This window comes from Trematomus bernacchii, unplaced genomic scaffold (genome assembly GCF_902827165.1).
Source record: "Trematomus bernacchii unplaced genomic scaffold, fTreBer1.1, whole genome shotgun sequence".
Taxonomy (NCBI): domain Eukaryota; kingdom Metazoa; phylum Chordata; class Actinopteri; order Perciformes; family Nototheniidae; genus Trematomus; species Trematomus bernacchii.
In genome coordinates this window covers 3,982,835-4,007,934 of record NW_022987342.1, presented here as the reverse complement: position 1 = coordinate 4,007,934, position 25,100 = coordinate 3,982,835, and the positions used below count along the sequence as shown (strand labels likewise).

The 25,100-nt window shown below is 40.3% G+C and overlaps 1 protein-coding gene across 2 annotated transcripts; it reads left to right on the top strand.

Annotated features, from left to right (window-relative positions):
- The first annotated feature begins 134 nt into the window (after positions 1-134).
- On the top strand, positions 135-13,853 carry unc93b1 (unc-93 homolog B1, TLR signaling regulator). 2 transcript variants are annotated; one of them, XM_034129890.1, is made up of 13 exons: positions 135-324; positions 1,738-1,854; positions 1,969-2,104; positions 2,178-2,331; positions 2,425-2,586; positions 4,390-4,519; positions 4,646-4,739; positions 6,392-6,516; positions 9,399-9,581; positions 10,184-10,457; positions 10,569-10,690; positions 10,878-11,000; positions 11,984-12,214. In XM_034129890.1, the coding sequence occupies exons 2-13, from the start codon at positions 1,738-1,740 to the stop codon at positions 12,212-12,214; spliced, it is 1,851 nt and encodes a 616-aa protein (XP_033985781.1). In that variant the 5' UTR covers positions 135-324. The 2 variants fall into 2 exon arrangements, with proteins under 2 accessions (XP_033985781.1, XP_033985774.1); XM_034129883.1 differs by lacking the exon at positions 135-324 and having other exon boundaries at positions 11,984-13,853.
- Positions 13,854-25,100: the final 11,247 nt, after the last annotated feature.

Below are 25,100 nucleotides of genomic sequence, written 5' to 3'. Positions count from 1 at the left end.
GGTATTTTTTATTTTTCCTTCACATTTCTTAGCCATTGAAGTTGCCTCCTGTCTCACTACTGTTACAGTAGCACTCTGAGGGCTGGGTTTCCTAAATATGTGCCTGTACCTTTAAGACAGACCGTCAGGCAGATTGGGGTGAGGAAGTGAAGACTTTCGTTTCCTTCGCTAAACTTATTTATACCTGCACGTTGTACAAGAGAAAGGGGAACTGACAGCTGCTGAAACAAAAGTGGCCCAGGGTAGGAGGGGGTCTGTCGTCTCTATGTTGCAGGTGGAATAACGTTTCAGACGAGGAGCGAGGAGCCCCGCGCGAGAAACACGGTAAGTGATGTTCAAGGTGTTTGTAAAAATGAGGCTTGTCGTTAGGTAAGTATGCTAGGTGATTTACAGCACACTTGGTATTTCAGAATAGTCTTTTTAAATAATAAACCTAAAATGTGTTGCTGACGTGTACTGTTTGAATACAATGCTGCATTATTAATACTGCAGAAGTCGCTATAGGTATGCACAACTATATCAAAGCATAGTTTGATACCAGACAGTACAATAACTTATATAATTTAGCTCTTTGACCCACCTTTCATTATTCCACTGTTACGTTCAGGATTAAAAGGAAGTCGTTACACGAGTTCTAAAGGCAACGCTGGGGGGAAAGAGCACACAACGTGGATTAAAAAAAAATCTAGATGAGGATAGTTCAATACCCCTAAAATAAAGCTTGAAATGTTAATGCTATGTCTTGCTAACATTTTGGAGAACATGTTATGGGCTATATCCTCTTTTATACCAATGTGGTCATGTTTGTTGAGTTGCACTTAGAATCACGTTGCTAGATATAGTGTGTCTATTTTTTTTACCTTTTGTCTTATTTGCACTGACAATCTAGATATGAAATAAAAAGAACTGTAACATGAGGGGTCAATAGCCACAACATTGAACTTTCCACTAACTTAAAGAAAGTAAAAAACAAACAAACGTAAAACAAGAATTATTTAATCAAAAAACGAATACAATTTAATTGATTTAGAAATATAACACACTTTAATAAAGTATTTGTTTTTTTCTATTTCTTTAGTGGAACGTTTTATCTAAAACATTTTCTTTAGGAGAGAAAAATAGAGAAATTAATGTCAACGACAAGAGAATGTACCACTGAATGTGTCCCAGAAATAAAAAAATAAGCATTTTCCCTGAGCCCACACATAACCTTTAATATTGTAACGTCCGAGGTGTTAAGGCTTCAAAGATACTTCAACCCAATGCTTACAATTCTCAAACTCAAAGAAGTTCCAAATATCATGTATGTACTTTTATCCCTTGTTATCCAAATAAGGTGGCTAAAAACTCACATAACAAACTGTAATAGCCTTATCTCACAGTCATAGGAATGAATAAACAATTAAGTACTAAAAAGGAGCACTTAAAATGAAGTAGTCTCATTATAAATATGACTGCTGCCCATGTTATTTACTCCAACATTAAAAGTCCACAATTTAAAAGAGTAAGTATATTGATAATCCAGATTTATCCAGCCTTACATTTTATCTGGAATGTATCGTGATTTTTTTTATGACCTGTGATAATTCAACAAAAAACCTCTGACTGTATTCTCATGAGTATGAACTGAAGATGGTTTCTACAGAAGCATAATGGGAGTAATGACACAAAAACATTGATTGGGTTTGGTCCAGTAAACAAGTAATAATCCAGAGTACTGCCGGCTTTGGTCACTAGATGGAGGCACCTGATCGAGAGGTGTTGGTCAGGGATGCTGATCAGTTTGTAGAGCCTCCCAATGGCGGCATAAACGAACTGCTGAATGTGGACCAAGAAGAAAACGCACAGGAGCAGGTACGTTTTCCTGGGAAAACTCCAGTTCTAGTGTTTCCAGAGAAAGATGTGATTAAATACTACCAACCAAACCCCCCCCCTCACCTCTCCTTTCCTTTTTCTTTTTGAATAAAGGGGTTTCTTGGCCCACAAGCAGAGTACAACGAGGAGGAAGAGGAGAGGAAGTACTACAGGAGAAAGAGGCTTGGAGTTATCAAGAACGTCCTTGCAGCCAGTGTTGGAGCCATGATTGTGTACAGTGTGTACATGGGTCAGTATGGAACAAAAGACAGTACATTGGATGAAGGAAGAAGAGCATAGTTCCATTAAATCTTTCTCTACAGGTCTACTGCAGATGCAGCTAATACTCCATTATGATATGACCTACCGCGAAGTGAAGTACAGCAACCTTGGCCTGGAGGACATCGATCACAAGATGCTGATGGGCATCAACGTCACGCCCATCATAGGTCTGCTGTACACCCCCGTACTTATCAGGTAGCAAATGCACAAATGATAAAACCTTTCCTTTTGTAACTGACTGTCCTTGCTCTATAACAACAATATTTCCTCTATTTATATCCCCGGAAGGTTTCTAGGTACAAAGTGGATGATGTTCCTCGCTTCAGGGATCTACGCACTCTTTGTGTCGACCAATTACTGGGAGCGGTACTACACCTTGGTCCCATCGGCCGTGGCTATCGGCGTGGCCATCGTGCCGCTCTGGGCCTCGTTGGGAAATTACATTACAAGGTGAGCAAGCGGATGTGGAAGGGTGGGCGGATAAAGACGTAACATAAGAGGCGGAGGCTGGACCTACGTCATGTGGAAGTACTCAGACGAGTACTGACGACCAGTTTCCGATTGTTGGTTTTACCTTCACTGCAGAGAGGTACCAGTTGACAACCTGTGGCCCTGCCAAGTTGCCCTTAAGCAAGGCCTGTGTTCCCACCGCTGCTTTATAATAGCTGCCCACTGCTCGTAATTCTAGGATGGGTGAAATGCAGAGGTTATATTTCACTGTGAGTGCAGTACTGTGTACACGTGGACTTCAATTCCTCAATTCTATAAACCCTAAATATATCTTTAGAACTACCCTTTGACCTTTACCATAAATCTTACCATGATCCTTAAAATTGAGCGTTTCTAATGGTCATCAACGCTTCAATTATATCATTTAGGAACTTTTATCCCCTCATATCCAATGAAGGTAGCCACAAAATCAAGTCACACACATGTACAGTAAGGGAGATTTGAGACAATCTAGGAAAATTCCAACATACAGTTAAAGCACTTACCTGAAGTAATACAGGATTTCAAACCAAAACAACCCTTTAAACACAGGGCCAGAAAAAGAGAAAGTAAAGCAGACCCCCCCCCCCCATGGGTTCATCAAGTCCTGCTGTAGGGGGGCTGTGGTGCAGTGGGTTAGTGCGTTGGTGTTGGGATCAGGGGAGCACAGGTTCAAACCCCACTGCAGTCAGCATGTCGTTGTGTCCCTGAGACACTTCACCCCAAATGGCTCCTGTGGGGATTGCCCACAGTATTGAGTATGTAAGTCGCTTTGGATAAAAGCGTCTAACAAGTGACATGTAATGTAATGTAATTAAAAAGCAATCACAAGTGGAATTACAAACACTTGACAATAGTTTTTTTTAAATCTTCAAGTGAAATGAGAGCTTTTACTTTCAAAATCCTTGCTAAGGTGCTGTGTCAGTCAGTAAAACTGGAGCTGAAGCATCATCAGCCGCTGAAGGTGAATCATTTCCATGTCTGTTCACAAAGAGGTGTAGGAATAACAATACCTTATTGTTTCCATCAGTGCAATGCCCAAACAATAGTTTACGAGGCTCTTAGTTGTGCAGCGCTGTGTTGGGAACTTTGTCAGCTCTTTTTTTGTGTTTGTGATACAATGCCGTTAGAAACCCAATTCACCAATCCGATCTATGCTTTTTTATTTCCATGTGTTGAATATAGAGCCTTTATAAAAATGAATGAAGAAAAACAGATAATGGAAATGTATATATATTTCATGCGTGCAAGTCATTATTTAATTTCACAATTGAGTGGTGCAGTGGTGACTTATTTGTGTTGGCCGACCCGGAAATGAGCCTACCAAGCACTGGGATCTTTCCATTGGTTTAGGGAAAGATGAAGAAAATAAGATCTGTGGCTAACACACATTTATGATACTTAGACATTTGCTTCAACGGGACTATCTCAACATATTGACACCACTTTTTAGGATGTATTAACTGTAAATCCAGTCGCCAAAAGTAAAAAAAGCTAATGCTATAGGCTATACACAAACTACATGAATTGGCATCGACACCGCTAAGCTAAAGGCTCAGCTATTATTCTGAATGATGACATGACAACAAGTCACTTGTTAGCAACCACTGTTTTTATGACACAGTAGCCTCAGATAATAGATTTGGAAATGTGCTCCAAAATGTCTAACACATCCAGAAGTGTACAGGTCATTCTGTATACAGTCTTCAAATGGACACACACCTACTGAACATAAAATGAATGATTGAATTTATGGGCATGCAGGATGGCGCAGCAGTACTACGAGTATGTGAACTACAGAGAAGAGCATGTGCAGGAGCAGAAGAAGCTCCCTAAGGGCGCGTGCCACAGCTACATCATCGTCTTCCAGTCCATCTTCTTCATCATCTTCCATGTGAGTCTCATTTATGCTGCCGTTTTATCAAATGAACCTAAAATTCTTCTCATGTCATGATCAGTTTAACATTGGAAAGATACGTTTGAGCAGCTGCAGAAACGAATGCTCTCTCCTCCTCACCAGCTGAGTTTTGTCTTCGCTGAGTTCCCGATGCGCTTCGTGCTCAACAGCTACCTGCGAGAAAACGAACACATCCTCAAAAATGTCCATAACTGCGGTAAGGGACAGTGTCACTTCCCCACCAGTGATGAACAATTTCAAACAGCAATTGAGGATGACTAAGTATTAGGACTTTTAATTCAGTCCATTTTGACCAATGATTTGTATAAAGATTTGGAAAGATGCTTTTAAGCTTTGTACTCTCTAAACCCTTTTTCCAGTCTTTAAGGCAAGGCAAGTTTAGCGATATAGATATTTCAAAAAACAAGGCATTCTAATGTGCTTAAAACATTTAAAGAATCAAGACATAGTGTAAAAGAATCACATTATAAAAGGACATTTCAAAACAGTCATTACAAAGCTATAAGTAAAAACAAGCTGAAATATATAATAAGACATTCATAAATGACAAGAAAAAAAGTTACAGTACAAATGAAGATATTAATTGCTATTTGATTTAAAAATACGGATCTTTTTGCTAAGCTAACTAGCTGCTTTCCCCACCTAGATATTTACCGTTGTTTCTTTAACTTCAACTAGGTATATTGATTTTGCATCGACTCTCCAAAACAATGTTAACTGATTCAATATTCTATATTGACAATGAGTAAGGGGATTTAGATCATTCTAAAATATAGAGAACACATATACATGTAACTACTGTGCTCTCCTAAAAGCCACCAGACTTAATTGATCAAACAGGAATTTTACCATGCTGATCAAAACACACTTTATTCAACCTTGACAGAATACAAATAATAACTAGGTTAAATATAACTCTGCTGTTTCACCAACTTTAGTTTGTCTGAAATAAACCCCTGATTCACAAATGAAATGTTCAAACGTATTTAGACCTAATACTATTTATCCTTGCTTGACGCTCGCATGACTTAATGTCAACACCACTAAGCTTAAGGTGGACTTGGGTTTGGCGTAATGAAGTTTGGCAGTCTTTTGTTTTGTTTGCATTTTATGTCGTAGATCAAAACATGAAAATCTTGTGAGCTTGTAATAACCAAAGACCTTACTTTGGGAATACAACCAAAAACGTGGAAATGCTAACTCATTTCTGCACTCTCTATTGCGCCATGTCTCGAACTGAAAAACAATCTGAGAGGTTCCAGACTAACTAGTATTTTTTTATTTGGCCTGTGGATGTTAGGTAAGGTCAGTGGTTCTGAAACGTCTTGTGTCACTACCCCTTTAGAAGACAAATGTTCTATAGATGAGAAAAGTTCCACCCTTATACTTGACTGTTTTGCATTGCTCACGTCTTCCCACGGTACGTGCTAGACCAACGTATTTTTTTGAAAACCAGTATTGTAGGAAGAGAACAAGTAGAAGTTCAGTGCTAGGCTAGTATCAATCTTTTATACTTCAGTATGTAGCAAAGTACCACATGAAACTCGAAGTGGCCTCACAAGAGCTGCTCTGAAACTAGCGAGGTGCATCACTTCTCCTCAAGCTGTGATGTTTATCATTTTGAACTTCATGCATCATCACTTCCTTTTTTTATTGTTCTCAACAAAAGGAGGAAGTAAAAGTGTAGCGAGGTAACACCTCAAAAATATGATCTGTTTCTCTATTCAGCTTTAATAATGTCTTTGGTTATTTCCAAAGATCACAGATGCGTGTGTGACAGGCTTCAGCTCTGACTGCATCCTGAGTGGGATTGAACGCTTGTTTTCCCTCTCCTCTTCCTAATGACAGGAGCAAACATCAAAGGTGTGATCCCCGGCTTCAACACCACCGTGCTCAGTAAGCTGCCTCGCTCCATGCTGCTCATCCAAGTGGAAAGCGTCCTCATGGGCTTCGCCTTCCTCTCCATGATGATCGTAAGATCCAAAGGCCCCTACAAACACACACACCTAGAATTCAGTGTTTTAAGTTGTTTAACATTTATTCATTTGATTGTCTTGTGTCTGTCCTGCATTTTCCTTCTCTTTGAAAGAACCAGGGAATGACAGTTAGGGAGCAATGCTAATTATATATATCATATACAAATGGCCCTAATCCTATTCCGTACATTCCGAACAAGATTTAGAACCAAAGTGATTTTGCAGTTTTACTTGCATCTGGATATGTACTGCATAACTAGAATCAATGTACTGTTGGATTTTCTTGTATTTTACATTTGTGTACAACACTACTTCAATTAAAGCTTTTATTTCTGCAGTAGGACCAACAAACACATTTTCAAAATATTTTTCTTTTAAACAACAATAAATAAGAAGCATAAGAGCAGTACTAATAACTGCCCCTTTATTAAATGGCCTGACTTACAGAAACAAGGCAGGATTACTAATTGGACAAAATGAGCAAAACTGTCCATTGTTGTTCTATTTTTGTAGTGATGTGTTTGTAAGCATGTACTACCAGAACACAATATCTATATGTATTAATATAAGGAAAATATAGGAATATTACATTTTTCCTTTCTGAGTTTGGTCTCTCACGTCTAAGACATATCAGGCTCTTCAACTGTGTGGGGCAGGAAGCTTCCACGTTTTCAATAACAAAAAAAGGCTGCCTGGTGCAGGAAACAATGCTCAGGAGAGCTGTGAGAGTGAACCAAACAGTCATATTATAATAATAATAATAATAATACATTACATTTATAAAGCGCTTTTCCTGGTGCTCAAAGCGCTTACAAGTAAGTAAAACAAAATAACAACAAAAAGAAAAGAAAAAAGTGCTAAGCTAGGTGGAATAAGGTCAAGGGGTTAGTTGATTAGGAGTTGAAAAGAGTGAAAAGGTGAGTTTTGAGGGATTGTTTGAATGATGTGAGAGTGTTGGCGGATCTGACGTGGCTGGGAGTGGGGGGGAGGCTGCAGCGTTATTATGGGCCAAAAGAAATGAGCCAGACATTAAAACGCTCAGTAGAGGGAACTTGTAGGGTTGGGTGGTGGTTCTTTGTGGGTTCATAGTTTTGAGCAAGATCTTTCACATTAATAACATTCACCGATACATTGCTAGAAATATGAATTAGAGCAGATTTAAAGGTGGGGTATGTCATTTATTTCAGAAACACTTTTTGTTATATTCCATGGAATGCTCTCAACATCCTGATAGCAATGAATAAATTAAATGCTTTGACAATAAATCCATAAAAAAATGTCATCTGTGGAAGCCGTAGCGGTGTAAAAAGCACGACCAATCATTTTAGCCGGCCCGGCTAAAATAACTGGATGGCCTACCTGCCTGTCAGCCTTCCATCTGTGCACAAACTTATCTCGTGCCCTCATTGGTCATGTGCGCGTTCCTGTGTGTTGGAGGAGGGGCTCTGTAAGGAAGTGGCAGATTTTTTCCGGCTGTGTATTTTCAAATTCTAGCGATCTCGAGCTGGTTTCTCCAAAATTACCTACCCCACCTTTAAGCTCGGTTAAATGTATTAAAATGGACATATAATTCTCATTTCAGGTCCATATTTGTATTCTGTGCCTCTACAGTGACATTTGTACATGCTTTAAAGCTCTTTATTTTCCTCATACTTCCTGTGCTGCAGCAGCTCTTTTCACCCTCTGTCTGAAACCAGAGCCCAGTCTGCTCTGATTGGTTAGCTGGCCTGCTCTGTTGTGATTGGTCAAACGCTTAGAGATGTCCCTCCCCTAAGCCTTTTATGCACATTGTGTTGGAGCGCTAGCCAATAGAAACGCGAATATAACATAGTGATGTCATTATGTTAGGGTGGTAAACAAATGAGTTCAATGGAGGTGTTTCAGGCAGGGGGGGAGTGTGTGGGAGAGAAACAGTGGCCGTTTCTCAATGTTGAGTATACCTGCTGCAGAGCCACTATTTCAAGTATACTACGTCATCGAGTGGCGCTGAAGGACTGTTTAAATGCATGTTAAATGCCCAGCATTCGGCGCCACTCGATGACGTAGTATACTTGAAATAGTGGCTCTGCAGCAGGTATACTCGACATTGAGAAACGGCCTCCCTCTGGAGGGAATTCTGGGATCTTAGCCTTTGCAGACCATTTACATGCACACAAACCTATAGGAAACACTACAGGGAAGAGATGAACCCCAAGAAGCAGAATAGGCCCCTTTAACATATTTGAGTCGCACTAAGAACAAAGTGTTTTTTGGTCAGGGCACACTCAGGATTTAAAAACATATCCCTGGGTAACCAGTCAATCATTCCATCTCATTTATTTAGCTGCAATTTGATCCAAAGCGTCTCGTAAAAGAATGTATTCAACCAACCAAAAGTGCAAGAATCATCAAAGTACAGCAACTTTATTAAATGCTGATCTAATTCTACATTTAGAGACAATAGGAGATGGAGAAAGAGTCTGTTTTTGTAGAAGAAACACTCTCAGACCCTCCAGTTGAAAGCAGTTTAGAAGTCTGGCTTTAGAAATGGGTTGATGTAAATGTACAGTATTGTAGCTTGGCCCATGCATTTATCCCAGCCTAGCTGTAGTTGCAGAGCTTAGGATGGATACAGAGGCTTATTCAGCAACATGTTTGCATTCAGTTTGCCTTATGATCCAAAGTAAAGCAAACTTGCACTATTTGATCTGTTTTATTTATTCTATGTCCTACATATATTCATGTTGCACTGTTGGAGGAGCCTGTGACTTAAGTTTTTCATTGCCATATCTACACTGTAGCTAATGTGCACATGACAATAAAGCCTTGCATCTTGAAACGTATAGTGTCATTCAAAACTATTTTAAAATGAATTGTTTGCGGTGTGCTGCTTCCCACAGTTCCTGGTGCTGTGTGGCGCCGCCTACCGCCCCACCGAAGAGATCGACCTCCGCAGCATCGGCTGGGGAAACATCTTCCAGCTGCCTTTCAAACACCTGAGGGACTACCGCCTGCGCCTGCTCTGCCCCTTCTTCATCTACAGCGGCTTCGAGCAGATGTTCGCCATCACTGGATTCTCCCTGGTACTGCACTTTTACTCACATTGCTTTATTTGGATAGTGTGATACCAGAGAGGAGCCGACAGGTTATAGAAATAAGTACAGATTCAATCAGATTTCAATCTCTTAAACACAGTATGGATTGTAATATACATCCATATATATTTTAGTACAATGCGCACATTTTTACTTTAACTTCTTGTGTTTACATTAATATTCTTATTTGATCTTTTATTGGAAATGTTACTTTAACTTATATTTTTTTGAATTACCTTTTTTGAATTTTATGTTTTTATTGCATGTTTATTAATAATAATAATAATAATAATAATTAATTTCATTTTTATTAGAGCGCTTTTCCAAGTGCTCAAAGCGCTTTACATTACAAATGACACATATTAGACATTTAACAGTTATTACTGTGGACAATACCCACATTCTTTTTTATTTTATCTTTTTAAAGCACATTCTTATTTTAACTTTTTGTTTAAAGTAAATACTTGTATTTAGTTTGATCTTTTTTTTAAATTAAATTCTTAGGTTTTATATATTTCATTCTAAAATGAAGCAACTGTGCTGAAACCCAATGTCCCTGGACCAACAGCCTGTTCTGGTTCTCTCCTCAGTCCTATGGCGTGTGCGCTCTGGGCCTGGATAAGCTGTGGCTCCTCATCCTCGTGTACGGCCTCTCCTGCTCCGTCTTCTCCTCCCTCTCCCTCTGCCTCCTCCGCCTCCCGCGCTGGGTGTGTCTGGTGGGGGGGGCCGTGGTGCACATAGTGCTGCTGGTGGCTCTCCTGGCTTTCTCTCCAACCCCGAAGACGCCTTCATATCTGGGTCCTCTGCTGGTGATCTCTGTGCTGTGGGGACTGGGCAGCGCCCTGAACAAGACGGGCGTCAGCAGTGAGTCACGCTGGTGCTGTTCGAGGTGTTGGTACGTAACTTTGTTCACACGTGACATTGTCAGCCTGACTTCTCTCTCTCTCTCTCGCTCTCTCTCTCTCTCTCTGTCAGTTCTGCTGGGCATGCTGTACGGTGAGGAAAAAGAGCGTCTTGACTTTGTCTTCACCATCTATCACTGGTGGCAGGCCCTTGCCATCTTCATCGTCTACCTCTGGTCCAACATGCCTATGAGGGTATGATTTGTGTTGAGAGAAAGTTCAATGTGTTTGTGTCTCAAGTTTAAAGGATTCAAAGCTTTATATGTCCTATGCACAATAGCTACAGGATAGTTTTGGCAATGAACATCTAAAGCCTCCGACCCTTCCAACTATACAATATACTTAGACTATATTATTTTCCTATTTTTGCCCCTTTCCTCAGGCTAAGCTCTCAATCGTGTTGGCCACCTTGCTGCTGGCCTGCTTCTGTTACGGGGTGATGGAGCGCCGGCTGGCCAGGAAGATTCCTTTCAGACTGCCTCGCATCCCTCGGCCCCGGCACAAGGTAACCAGTCACCGTCTGACAGCTGAAGGATAAAGATCAACCTTTATTTGTCCCTAAGGGGAAATCAGTTGCAGCTTGCAGATAAGGAGAATATATTTTAGGGTATAAAACTGAACAAATTGAAAACAGGAATTCATTCTCCACTCCACAGCAAAACTAATATTGATGTCCATGTGATGTAGAGAAGCAGCCATTATCTGTAGTGCTGCTATGTTCATTTGTTATTTTGATTGCAATTTCACAAATAAGCATTTTCTGCTAGTTTGTTTGATATTTCTAATTTCAAGTCAATAAAATGTTGGTATTAAGTTCAAATGTATTTTTTCTGCCTTCAAAACCCCCCCCAAAAGAAACAGAAATGTGTTTAGCTTATTGTTCCATTAGTTGGATGTCATCCATACACTGAACGGAGACGTTTCCGTGTGCTCCCTTTATATCTCACTTTAAGCCTTTTATACATGCATTATTTGTTAACATCCCAACTGGCCTGGAGCCATTCATAGTCAGATATGCATCACACAAAAGTGTGATGTGGACATTTGAAATGCCCAGTGCACATACACTGAGGAACCGCAGTGAGGTCAGTCATCTTTTTAAATAAATTACATTTGTTTCTATTTGTTTTAGATTGATTGATTCTAGGATTTTAAGGAAGGAAGAAGGAGTACATGTCATTCTTTAAGTAATTGAACTTATTTTGGAAAACTTTGAACACAAATTGTTATTCAAAGCACTTAATATATCTTGATACACAAAAGTAATAATACTTTTTGTCTTCTTCTACACTATTGACTGTCAAATTAGAGCCATGCGTAAATAGCCTATAACGCCAATTTCTGAAAAACTGAAGGAACAAACCTCGAAAGAGGAAATCTTTTCGAAATGCGAGTCAGTTATTGTGAAACTTTTTATATGTAAATCGAATGAGAGCAAACACATTTCTTTCCCAGCCATCAATAACATATTATTATTTGTGTCCGCAGGTCAAAGGCTACCGCTACCTGGAAGAGGACAACTCGGATGAGTCAGACTCTGAGAGGAGTGATGGCGAAGAGGACGAGGAGGGGCTGGACGACGAGGAGCATGTGGCGGAGGAGATGGAAGCTGAGGACGGGGACGGAGGAGGCCAAGACGCCGGGGGCCCTGGAGCTGAGTCACCCGGAGCTCGGAGGAGAGGGGCCGAGGGTCAGCACCACAGAGGGGCGGAGGCCTAACTGAGGGAGGAGCGGGGGGAGGGGGAGAGACGAGGAAGGGGCAAGAGGACAGATGGCAGATATGCAGAAGAGGAAGATAATTAGAGAAGGGCCCATTACTCCATTCATATTTTACACATGTTTTTATACAATCTCACATACGACACTTAACTAAAGCATTTCGTATTGCCATTGCTACCCCATTATGGAAACATCATAGTCATAATATTGAAAATATATTAAATTATTTTAAAACAAATATGTATTTTTTTAACAGTGGATTTCTACTTTAAATTCAACTCGGCTGCAAAAAATACATTTAAAAATGTTAACATTATCATTAAATATATAAAATATACACTTTTAAATAAATTATTTCAAATGATAAGAAAAGTGTTTATTATTTAAAATGTAAAAAAACCATGTTTTAATATTCTCAAGAGCTTTAACAACAGAATAAGGTACTCAATACTTTTTTTTATTATCTTGTTTTTCTTTCCTTGGAAGTCAATATCACAACAGAAGAAAGGGAACATAACAATGTAAATAATTAAAAGCACACACTCGATAAAACACGACTACAACAAATACTTTTCTTTTTCTGGCCCATAATTATAGATCATCAAGTATAAAACATATCTGAAAAGAAAAGAAGTGGATGCAACAAAAAGAGATTGAGAAATTGATTTTCTAAGTTCATCCTCAGTGAAGTCTGTTTGGATGGAGTCATGTTTAGAGCTCTGCTGAATGTGAACAATCTTTAAAAGAAATGTAATTTATGCTAATTTCTACAAAAGAAACAACCTCAATGGAGCTCCAGTACTATGAGAAGCTCAGACAAGATGCCTGGCATGTGTCTTTGGAAAATATCTGTTTCATTCGCTTTTTTGCAGACAATGAATGTAATTGTTTGCTTTTATACAACAGGTACCGGACAATCAGTCATGTATAGCCAAAGTGAGTGAAGTATGTCAGTTGAGGGATATTATAATTACTTGTACGTGAAATAGTTTTTTGTATAATCTACAATAAAAACAATATTAAAAGTCTACAAAAATGCTAGCAAGTCTATTATGTGCTTTATCAGCTACCTTTATCAGAGTGAAAATGCTGCAGTTGGCTTAGTAAGCTAAGATGTAAATGTTGGTGTATCAAAGTTCAGTTAAAATCTGCAAACATTAGGATGCTAACTTGACTCGTGTTAACTGGCTTAACAGATCTAATGAATGCTCTGTTCACCACCTGACTTTAGTGTGTTAGCATGCTAACATTAGCCATATAGCGCTGTACAGAAAACACAGAATTAACTGTTAACTGCCAAGCTGGTACAGAAAGATTGTGCTGACTATTTCTTAAGAAAGGCACTCAAATGAAGGTGTACACATTAAGGTAAAAATGTTTTATAGATTTGTAACAGTTGAATTAGTTAATGCCTTAAAATGTCTTGAAATTAAAAATGATGTCATGATGCAAATTTCAAATCTTTTGTCTCCACAGGAGTTATTAAGCTACAGGGGTTTATAAAGTAAAAATAAATAATGAATGTATCATTGACACGAATAGCTGGCACATGCAAATGTAATGAAGTTACTTTCAAAAAAACTAAAGAGGAGGGTCTACATGCCTACATGTCTGTTGAAGAATAAATACTTGAAAATAATACTGAATACCTGACAGCCTTATTGCCTTATATCTCTATCTTTTATACTTTTAACTGTCCGTCTGGACTACTGCAATGGAGTCCTGTCCGGGGTTCCCAGCAAATCCCTGGCCAGGCTCCAATATGTCCAGAACTCTGCCGCCAGGCTTCTCACCCGCACCAAGCCATGGCAACATATCACCCCCACCCTCATCCACCTCCACTGGCTGCCGGTCAAGTCCCGGATTCACTATAAAACACTCCTCCTCACGTACAAGTCCCTCCATACCCTCGCCCCCCAGTACTTAACAGACCTCCTACATCCCTACACCCCTTCTCGGAGTCTGCGGTCCTCAGACACGGGCCTGCTCTCCATCCCCCGATCTCGCCTTGGTACTGTGGGTGACAGGGCGTTCAGTGTTGCGGCCCCCACCCTCTGGAATGCACTTCCTGCCGAGATCCGGAACGCTGCCTCACTGGACATCTTCAAATCCTCACTGAAAACGCACCTGTTCACCGTGGCCTTCGGACCCTAGTCCTTTCCTGGTCCCCTGGCTTCCTTTATTTTATTTTTTTGTTTTGTTTGCTCCTCATTGTCTGTTTTGTTTTGTCTGTCCACCATGTACAGCGACCTTGGGTCCCTTGAAAGGCGCTTTATAAATTCCATTTATTATTATTATTATTATTATTATTATTATTATTAAAGCAGCCTGCATTTCTCCTTATCCTTTGCATAAATTAAGACATTTCCACCATAATTTGGTGCAAAATCAATTTATGGTGGAACATTTGATAGAACCTGCTCAAACACACTTGAAATACCGATGTCATAGGTGCTATGATCAGTTTGAAAGCAACATGGACTATGGAATCCAAAATTCGCCTGGTTTTGGACTTTATTGAAAGCTGGGCTTACAATTTACAAATTAGCCATGTTCTTCATATTTATATAGTTCGCAACACAGGACTCCCAGGTCAAGGGTTGCATTAGACCACTCGTTCTTTGAAGGTTCTCAAAGTGTTCCTGGAAGTGGTCGTCTCCACATGGACTGTTGGTCGAGTCCAGAACAAACTGGCCCAAGTCGTTTTGTGGGACTGGGAACCCACAGTCAATTCCACCGTACCTGGATGTGAAATATGCACAACCGTTTATTATTCACATGTACAAAATTGTTCTTGAAATGTTGTTTTGTTGAACTTCTTTGAAAATTAAAAAAGTTACTGTCACATAACAGTAGACATTCTTTTAGTAATAACTGACTGAATGAGGTGAACAGATTTTGACACAATCTTAATTTATAGTGAAAAATGTACTTTGGGGCAACTGATTTTTTCTTCGAATTTTAGGCAGTTACTAAAAATACATCTGAACAAAAATTAAGAAATATATTTAATTGATAGAAACAAACCTGTGTGGCAGGTTGTACATTACATCTGGTTTCCCAGAAGGACAACGAGACTGGTTTACAGGTCTGATAATATGCGTGTTCCACTTTTCCCTGCATTCGTCAAGGTCCCTCTGTAGCACACCCATGAAGACAAACCGCACTAGGCATGTGTGCGCATGACTGCCACTGAAGTGATGTCTTTCTCTCAGGTCATTCATGAGATCCATCCAAAATTGAGACCTGAAGAAACAGATTCAAATGAGAGCTGTTTTTTTTTATACATTGACGATTTCCATGTAATGGGATTCAAAATAAATATATAAAACACATTAATCAAATAACAGTAAACCTGTGGTATCAAATAGTAATATTTATAAGAACTTTATTAAGGAACAGAGAGAGATAAAGGGGGAATCTGTTTTAACTGATGATTCCGATCAATTAAATTAAAAGGAAATAAGCAACCACACTAGGCATACCATGTTTTGGCTGTGCCTGTGGTGCAGAGTTTAGTTGTAAAACAATTATTGTAGGAGATCGGAACTAATACACTGAAAATATAATTACATTACTTTTTATAGATATACTATGTTCACTGTCAAGGATGTAAAAAAAAAAAAAGAAGCACCACACCTCTGTTTTCTGAAGTACGACCACCAGCTTTCAATTCTTTGATTTGCTGTTGAAGAGCCATACATGTGACTGGCAGCCCCAGCAAAATTGTCAGTGTGTCTTGATCTTAAAGCACACTGGATGGCGGCCATTGTGCCGTTTTCAGTGCCGCAGTCTATACGCAGCCTCATAGGTATGACTCCATGCTCTGTAACACAACGTATGTAAGTTTGAGCAATGACCCCAGGGTCATTGTTTGTTGCTCCACACTTCAACCACAATACTTCTCTGGAGTAGCCATCAATACATCCGCTGATGGCCAAACCATAGGGTTTTAGCTTATCATAGCCATCAACATGCCAGACGTGGTTGGGTCCTTCAGAGCTGTATGTTCTTCGTACAAATCTTCTATTACTGCGAAGTTGAACTCCAGAGGGATCAAGCTCTCTCATCAGGTTCATGACCTCATCCCTTTTTACAGTAAGGGAGTGCTTTTGGTGCAATGTCTGTCACATCGAGCGGTAACCGTAATATAGGAACCAACAACCCTAAAGCTTTGGAGCCATGGCAGGTGATAAACAGCATCGGAGACGGGCCCTATGCAGTTAAGACTGCCCTTGGATGGGTAGTGAATGGGCCGAAGAAGACAGATGATGGCAGCAAGGCAGCGGATGGAGTTGTGAGCCACATTACAGCCACATTACAGCCAACCATAGCCACATTACATAACCATAGCCACATTACATAACCATAGCTAACATAGAGGAACTGTTGATCAAGCAATATAACACAGACTTCTCAGAACTCAGCTGTGAAGACAAAGAAGCGATGTCCCAGGAGGATCATCAGTTCATGCGGTCAGTGGTCAAATCCGCAGAGTTAAGGGAGGGACACTACTGCATTGGCTTACCACTGCGAAATGAGACAGCCAAAAGGCCAAACAACAGCTGCATGGCAGAGCAGCGTGCCGCAAGTCTCCAAAGAAAGCTCAGCAAGAGCCCGGACCTGTACAAAGATTACAAGGACTTCATGACGGGTATAATTGGAAAAGGCTACGCTGTCAAAATCCCCATAGAACAGTTAAGCCGAGAAGATGGACATGGGTGGTACATACCTCATCACGGTCTCTACCACCCAAAGAAAAACAAGATCGAATTAGTGTTCGACTGCACCTCCACATATCAAGGAACCTCAGTACAATCAGTAATGTGCATTTCTTTAAGGGGCTCTATGATAATTAGTAGGGTTTTACCTCTCCTATAGTGTGTCATATCATTTTTTGTGCATGTAAAGGCTAAAATCCCATAAGAGTTTCTATTTGTATCACTTTATTTTTTGGCATTTCTTTGGTTTTCATGACCATTTATAGTGTATTTATAGAAGTTATATCACATTCAGTTGGGAATCACCTGACTATTTTCAGGACTGTATATTTTAGACTGAAGATCCAGTTCATGGGTAAGAATTAGGGGTGTAACGGTATCCGTATTCGCCCCTAACCGTCACGGTTCGGACGTCACGGTTCGGACGTCACGGTTCGGTGCATGCAGTCACACGACGAATACGCCTTTTTTTACGAGTGGGAAAAAAGTCTGTCATTCAGGGCAGTATCCACTACACTATATATAATCCAGGGGGCGGTATTGCGCCTAAAAGCTGTTTGTCAGCCGCCCTTAAACAACAAATGAAGAAGAAGAAGAAAACGCAACAAAACAAACAAAATACAAGAAGAAGAAAAGTTAGTATAGAGAGGCGAAGTCCCGCCCATCTACTTCCGACCCATGGGACCTTATTTCGGAAAAATTATGTATTGAAGTCAATGGGGAGAGAAAGATTATCTTTTGATCCCGTTTGAATTGTGCCACGAATTACACATATGATGTTTGTCAATCTTAAAAAAATAATTTCCATGTCAAAAAAGTCACAATTTGTCATAAAACTGTTGAAATATAAGACAATGAAAAATACGCAACTAGAAAGACTACAAATCCCAGAATCCCGGTCCCACATGCTGGCTCTTATGGAACCGACTAGCTCCCCTTGTGTGTATGTACAGCTCTCAACATGCACAGACTTGTGATTTTCAGCTCTTATAATACTTTTCGCCTCATTCTGAAAGAAAGAAGTGAAATGTGCCAACGTGACGGCCGTCTTGGTGTGTGGTGCGAGACGGGAGATGTAGTTCATTGAGCGGTTTCACACAAAAAAAGTGTTACTTCACAGTTTTACGACACATTTGTATTTTCTTTACTTGCAAAATTATCTTTTAAATTGACAAACATCATATATGTAATTCGTGGCACAATGCAAACGGGATCGAAAGATAATCTTTCTCTCCCCATTGACTTTAATACATACTTTTTCCGAAATAAGGTCCCATGGAGGTCCCCCGGAAAGGGAGGGACTTCGCCTCTCTATTGCGATTTCAGATAACACACAGGAGCTAGAAGAACCACCTGCTTCTTTTAAAGGGCCCATGTCATGGCCATTTCCACTGATCATAATTATATTGTTGAGGTATACTAAAATAGATTTATACTGTGCAATTTTCCAAACTCACATTGGTTTCGCATACAGCATCTCTGTCAAGTATGTGTATTCAGCAGGTATTCACTCTCTCCACTAAACGACTCGTTGGAGCTCTTGCCCCCCCCTCCCTGTGAGCCTAGTGTGCTCCGATTGGTCAGCTCGGCCACTCTGTTCGGATTAGTCAACCACCAGAGAGGCTCCGCCCGCTTTTTTCGGGGAACATCAGTCTTATAATGGCGTCGGTACAGCCGTATACTTTATACGCTAACTAACCGAACTGTACCTACAACTGTTGTTATAGAAGAGTGTGACGGCCCCAGGGCCTTTGTGCAGGTGTGTTGCAGGTCTTACGGTGGGGTGGAGCCAGGGTTCGAGTTATAAACTGAGCTCTATGGGGGTCTTTGAAACTAACGCGCACACACACACACACTCAAACTCAAACACACACACACACACACACACACACACACACACACACACACACACACACACACACACACACACACACACACACACACACACACACACACACACACACACACACACATAAACATATGGACAGGGGTTACTATTTAAAAAAAATTGCAAATGTATTTGGGAACCTATCCATGTGAACATATTTTGGGGGTGGACCTCAAATCCTCTAGGGGGGTCCGGGGGCATGCCCCCCCTGGTAAGATATTTTTTTAATTTTGGAGTTAAATGCATCAATCTGGTGCATTTTGAGGGGAAAATAAAGAGACTAGATCTATGGAAACACCCATATGAAACAGATGCCACATCATGTAGACAGACAGTCACCCTGTGTGAGGCAAACCCACATTTGCGCAGCGTTGCGTTCACAATAGCCTACATTAAGGCCATCGGGAAACCTCCCGGCCCTCCCGATGGCCAGTCTGGGCCTGCCAGCAGCCCTCTACTCGCTACAAACTTAAATATGAAAACATAGCCGTGGGAACATGTTTCAAATGGGGGGTGCTGTGGGGATGACACCAGGGCCGGTTCTGACCAATTTGCTGCCCTAGGCAAGATTTTTGCTGGTTCATTTATATCTTATTTTATCAGTTAACATTTATTTATTCATCCATATTTTTTAATCTCTCCAGTTTTAAAGGATATTGTTGGTTTACTGTCCTATAGTATACATGTGCCAAGAGCAAGGACTGTCTTGCTTGGAACAATCTTCAGCAAGAATTGAAACTGAGCAATCTCATTCCTCTGCATGTTTTTAAAGCTAGGCTAAATGAAATGCTCGTTGATACTATGGGTACTTGTAAATGTCTATAACTATGTAAATGTATCCTGTAAATATAATGTATGATGTCCTTTATTGTTTTATGTTTCATGTGGAACCTATATGCTGCAGGTCTCCCTTGAAAAAGAGATCTATGATCTCAATGGGACCAATCTGGTTAAATAAAGGTTTGAAATGAAATGAAATGACATTGGAATGATTTCAAACCTGTTTTTATTTATCCTAATAATTATAAAGGTGTGCCTTGGAAATATTTGTTTACATAAATTGTGATAAAACCGTTTGAGACACACTGAGATAACTTAGACTAAAGTGAACTATCTAAACACGAGTCCTTTACCTCACTGAGCCTCTCAGGGCAAATGGAAAATGTAACCGGGGTGAAAAGGGTGTTATCTTTACTTAATTATGAATGTGAACAGTTGTATCAACAGCTTTTACAATGTGCTGCTGACTGCTGGAAAGTGGTTTTACTTTAATGTATTTGTTTCGTCCATTGTGCTAATGCAGGTGGGGCCGACCAGTTATACAAGAGGTAGATAATAGCTGTACTTTTTTTTAATGAGTCACATGCCATGATGCACCAACATAATTGTATTATTTAGACTGACATTAAGAAGTTGAATCAACTCATTACAGGGCGAGAGAGTGAGAGAGAGAGAGAGAGAGAGAGAGAGAGAGAGAGAGAGAGAGAGAGAGAGAGAGAGAGAGAGATCAGACAAAGTGATATGAGTGATAGTGAAACGTTTTAACTTTCATTTAGCAAAACATAGCGTGAAACTTTACATGCAAGTTTCAAAGTAACTTCCTGAAATGTAATTGTCTGCGGTGATTCTACGGAGTCCCCAAAGGCCCAAAAGTGTGCATACAAAACATATTTTCGGCTGCCCGGGCATAAATCTCTGTTAGTTTAAACTCCCACTTCACTACTTTACATTCAAAACAAATAGCTTATAAAATGTGGCACGGCATTATTGATAAAGCTACATATTAGTCTATAAAATAGTTACATCATACTTATCTTAACCAGCAACACCAATAAAATACTGCTTCACATAAATGCATCGCAAATAATCATCAGTTTGTATTCAATGCATATAGAGGCAACTGAACCACACATCAACATTTCATCCATGCATTTCTTCACTTGTCAGTAGTTGTTCAAGCTCTCAAACAAACAAGCGGGCAGTACATCACATTGGCTCTTTTTGCTGCTACTTTGACAACATGGTTGCAACCGGTTTTGTTTTCGTGCTGTTGATGCCAATTTTCATTTTTTTATATAGTGAGTTGATGATTTCATAAACTAAGAGTGAGGTACATTTTCGCCTCGCAAATGTTCCATCCAAATGAAGCAACATTTCTAAATCATTTTCAGACAAATTTGACTACACATGTTAGTGTTGTTGGATCTTATTGTCTTATATTTGTGTACAGCACTTTGAATTGCTTTGTGTTGAAAGGTGCTATATAAATAAACTTGCCTCGCCTTGCCTAGTGATGACTCACAATCTACTAGGATTAATAAAGGTCCAAAGTGTCTATTACGTTAGTAGGAAATCCAACCTAGAGCAATTGAGCATTGGAATAGAACATGTTGTTCCATATGGCCCAATGACAACAAACACGAGGCAGAATCTAAACAGGAAAGTGTAAAAACATGTTGAATCATTAAACATCTGATAGAACAAGAACAAGACACACCTAGTTTTTGTTTTTCTAAAAACAAAACAATGAGGTAGATACTAGCTGTCATTTTTTTTAAGGAGGGGCAGTTTGGGCGTATTGTTGTACATAGCCGCGGGAACATGTTTCGAATGGGGGGTGCTGTGGGGATGACACCAGGGCCGGTTCTGACCAATTTGCTGCCCTAGGCAAGATTTTTGCTGGTTCATTTATATCTTATTTTACCAGTTAACATTTATTTATTTATTTATCCATATTTTTTAATCTCTCCAGTTTTAAAGGATATTGTTGGTTTACTGTCCTATAGTATACATTGGAATGATTTCAAACCTGTTTTTATTTATCCTAATAATTATAAAGGTGTGCCTTGGAAATATTTGTTTACATAAATTGTGATAAAACCGTTTGAGACACACTGTGATAACTTAGACTAAAGTGAACTATCTAAACACTCAGAGTCCTTTACCTCACTGAGCCTCTCAGGACACATGGAAAACATTTTTTGGTATTATATTTGTATTATATTTCCATTTAATCTTGTGGACGTGCAGATTCCCTGTCCTCCATCAGGGGGTGCTGCAAGCACCCTCAGCACCCCTACTTACCACGGCCCTGTATGAAAAGGTTCAACTACGCACACACACATGATCTCGGCTCGCGCAGCACGCTCACAGGCATAGATTGTGCAAGAGGTGCAGTGCAGGCATATTGTTATTCAAGAGATGCGTTGTTCTTTTGGAAAACATGTTTTTATTTTCAATAATACTAATTACATTGACACATGCATTATTTGTGATTAAAATAATGGTTGTTGGTAATGTATTAGCGACCCCCACAGATGTATGATTTCACTGCGTCCGTGGGAGCTCAGACCCCTCCTTATGGGAGCTCAGCTCCCATTGGCTCCCACATAACTCGAACCCTGGGTGGAGCTGAAGAGGCTAATCAGCGCGATCACGGACACCTCCGTAGCCGAGGTGCTATTAAGCCCAGCGGCCCGTCTCTCTCCAAAGCGGCTCGGCGATTCTCTCCCCTCGACCACCTATCTCTGCATTTACCACAATAAATGTGCCGTGGTTTTGTAAACTCGTGTATGTCTCCTTGTCTTTCCGTTGTGGCCGACGAGCCGGTCATAACAAAGAGTAAGTTATTTTTACCTGTAATAAACTACTACTGTTTGATGAGAAATCAAATCATGGTTTGCTATATATGAATGATATGTTATAGGAGCAAATAATTCAGGGAAGAAAGGATAGGCCTACTAAGTATTTCCATTAAACTTTATTTTTAGAAATGTACAAAATGAACATAAATATACATATATACACACGGTATATCATCAATTCCTCCCCGTTGTTGGCATCTTGCCTATCGCAGCCGGGGCTTTTTAGGACGATGCATCAGTGTGGTAGTCCCGTCATGTATTGTCCGGCAGGATCTGGCTGGACGAAATCAAATGCAAATCACAAAATATTAGAGAAACTTAGTTGTTTTAGATTCGTTAGTAGTAGTTGTGGTAGGAGTGTGGATCTATCTAATGAACAGCTTGCCAGCTAATATGCTAACCTAGCTTTATTGTTTACTTTGGTAGCTAACACGATATGAACGCTAGCTCGGAGGAACGGCAACTATAATGTAGTGTAATAAAACTACTATGAACAAAAGCTAGTGGTTCATATTAGGCTAGCAATAACGTGTTTATAATTGCAATCTTATACGGGTATTCTGCTACGTTCGGTCATACATTGTAACTTGCATGAATACATTGTTTTGCACTAGCATTCAGCTAGCCTCGTTAGCTATACATGCAGTATGTACATGTACTGTCACAATGTACGGTAAATCACCCGGAGTATACTGTATGAGTATTCCGTGTGTGTGACTGCAGACATTCTCCTGCCATGACAAACATGTAAGGCCATCTGCTGACATTGTAGTTGATATATTTAAACGCTAGCAACGTAGCATAACAAAAATGTTTTTCCGACCAAACCTAGGTCTAGCTCCGTCGGTTAGATCGGTAGCATACACGCTACGCCAGCTATAATGTAATTACGTTTCGCGACTGACCGCACGGCAAATCACCCGGAGTATACTGTCAATAGGTATTTTGTGTGTGAATGCAGACATTCTCCTGCTATGAGATACATGTATGCAAGGCCATCTGCTGATATTAGAGTTGATATATGGAAACGCTAGCAACTTAGTTAGCACAGTTAGCACTGTGTCAATGGCTTAGCAGTCCAACACAGTTTACACATTTAAACAGTCTTGTTTGATAAATACTAGGGCTGTCAAGTTAACGCGTTAATAACGCGTTAACGCAAAAAAAAATTAACGCCACTAATTATTTTAACGCGATTAACGCATGTGTATATTTTGTCCTCGGCCGCCGTAGTTTCAGAGCGCATCGAGTTTAAAATACCATCTACAAGCTGATGCTGACAGCCCCGCTCCTGCTGCCCGCTTGTGGCAGACCACACTTCCACGCTCACCGGCAGGCCCGGACTGGCCATCGGGAGGACCGGGAGGGTGTGTGTATGTGTGGCGCGAGCGAAGCACACCTTACGTGTTGTTGTTAGCATCTGGTGCTAGCTAGCTGAGCTAACGGATATAAGGAGCTGTTTCAATGAAAACAGAGGAGCGACATTTCGCCGACAACTGCGCCGAGCACTTGACTTTATGCAGGTAGCCAGACAGCACACTCAGCACGGATAGTGCCGCAACACAGCTCATACACACAGGCATATATGCCTTGAGCTGCACATAGCTCCAACGATCCTCCACACACACACACACACACACACACACACACACACACACACACACACACACACACACACACACACACACACACACACACACACACACACACACACACACACACAGTATTGTATGAGAGAGGTTCTAGGTTGAATTGAGGCGAATATTTGTAATGTTCAGAGGTTGTTGTGTTTAATATTCATGAGAATATTTGTCATTGTTCAAATGATAATAAACAAACATATAAAGCATAGTTGTCCACTCATATGTTGATAAGAGTATTAAAAACTTGAAAAATATCCCTCTAAGGTACATTTAGAACAGATAAAAAATGTGCGATTAATTTGCGATTAATCGCGATTAACTATTTTAATCGACTGACAGCCCTAATAAATACACAAATAACAATGCAAACTTACAGGTTGTGTACCCGAATCTTCCCCTGCTCTAAACGGTCCAAACAAGCTGTGCATATCCGGCCTCAAACTGGGCAATGTTTTGGAAGCTTTCGTCTGTGAAATGCCGGTTCTTCGAACCTCTGAAGGAACAGTGTTAAAAAGAAATTTCAACCACTGACTTCGTCGTGGTTCTTCCGTCGGTAGGACAAACAGCTCAGATTTCTCCTCACATTTCAGGAAACAGGTCCTTGGCATTGGCATGACTGGATCGATTGTGAACTGAACCAGAGCTTCCAACAGTAAATGTTAGGCTGGCAGAGGGTGCGGCCAGCGCCGCTGGGTGTGGCCATAGCTCTTCGGGATTGGTCCATTTCGTTCCGGGTACCGCATGACATCAGGCCGTACCCGGAACTAAATGGAAGACTCAAATGGGCAGTGACGTATCTCCAACGAGGCGTTTTGGGGAGGTATTTTCTGTGTTAGAGTTTTACTCGCTACAGGGTGTACTTTGAGGGTTTTGACTCTGCACACCGTTTACATGCATAAAAACCTTCATAACACACAAGGGGACGGGTAATAACCGGAAAAGCTTTAAATCAGCTGTATGGGAACATTTCGTGTTCCCTGTGGACTACAA

Bases quoted from the DNA above. Each gene is read 5' to 3' on its own strand.
- unc93b1 (XM_034129883.1), top strand. From the start codon at position 1,738: ATGGAGGCACCTGATCGAGAGGTGTTGGTCAGGGATGCTGATCAGTTT. The intron at 9,582-10,183 runs GTACTGCACTTT...TTCTCTCCTCAG, and splicing joins CCATCACTGGATTCTCCCTG to TCCTATGGCGTGTGCGCTCT. The intron at 11,001-11,983 runs GTAACCAGTCAC...TTGTGTCCGCAG, and splicing joins TCCCTCGGCCCCGGCACAAG to GTCAAAGGCTACCGCTACCT.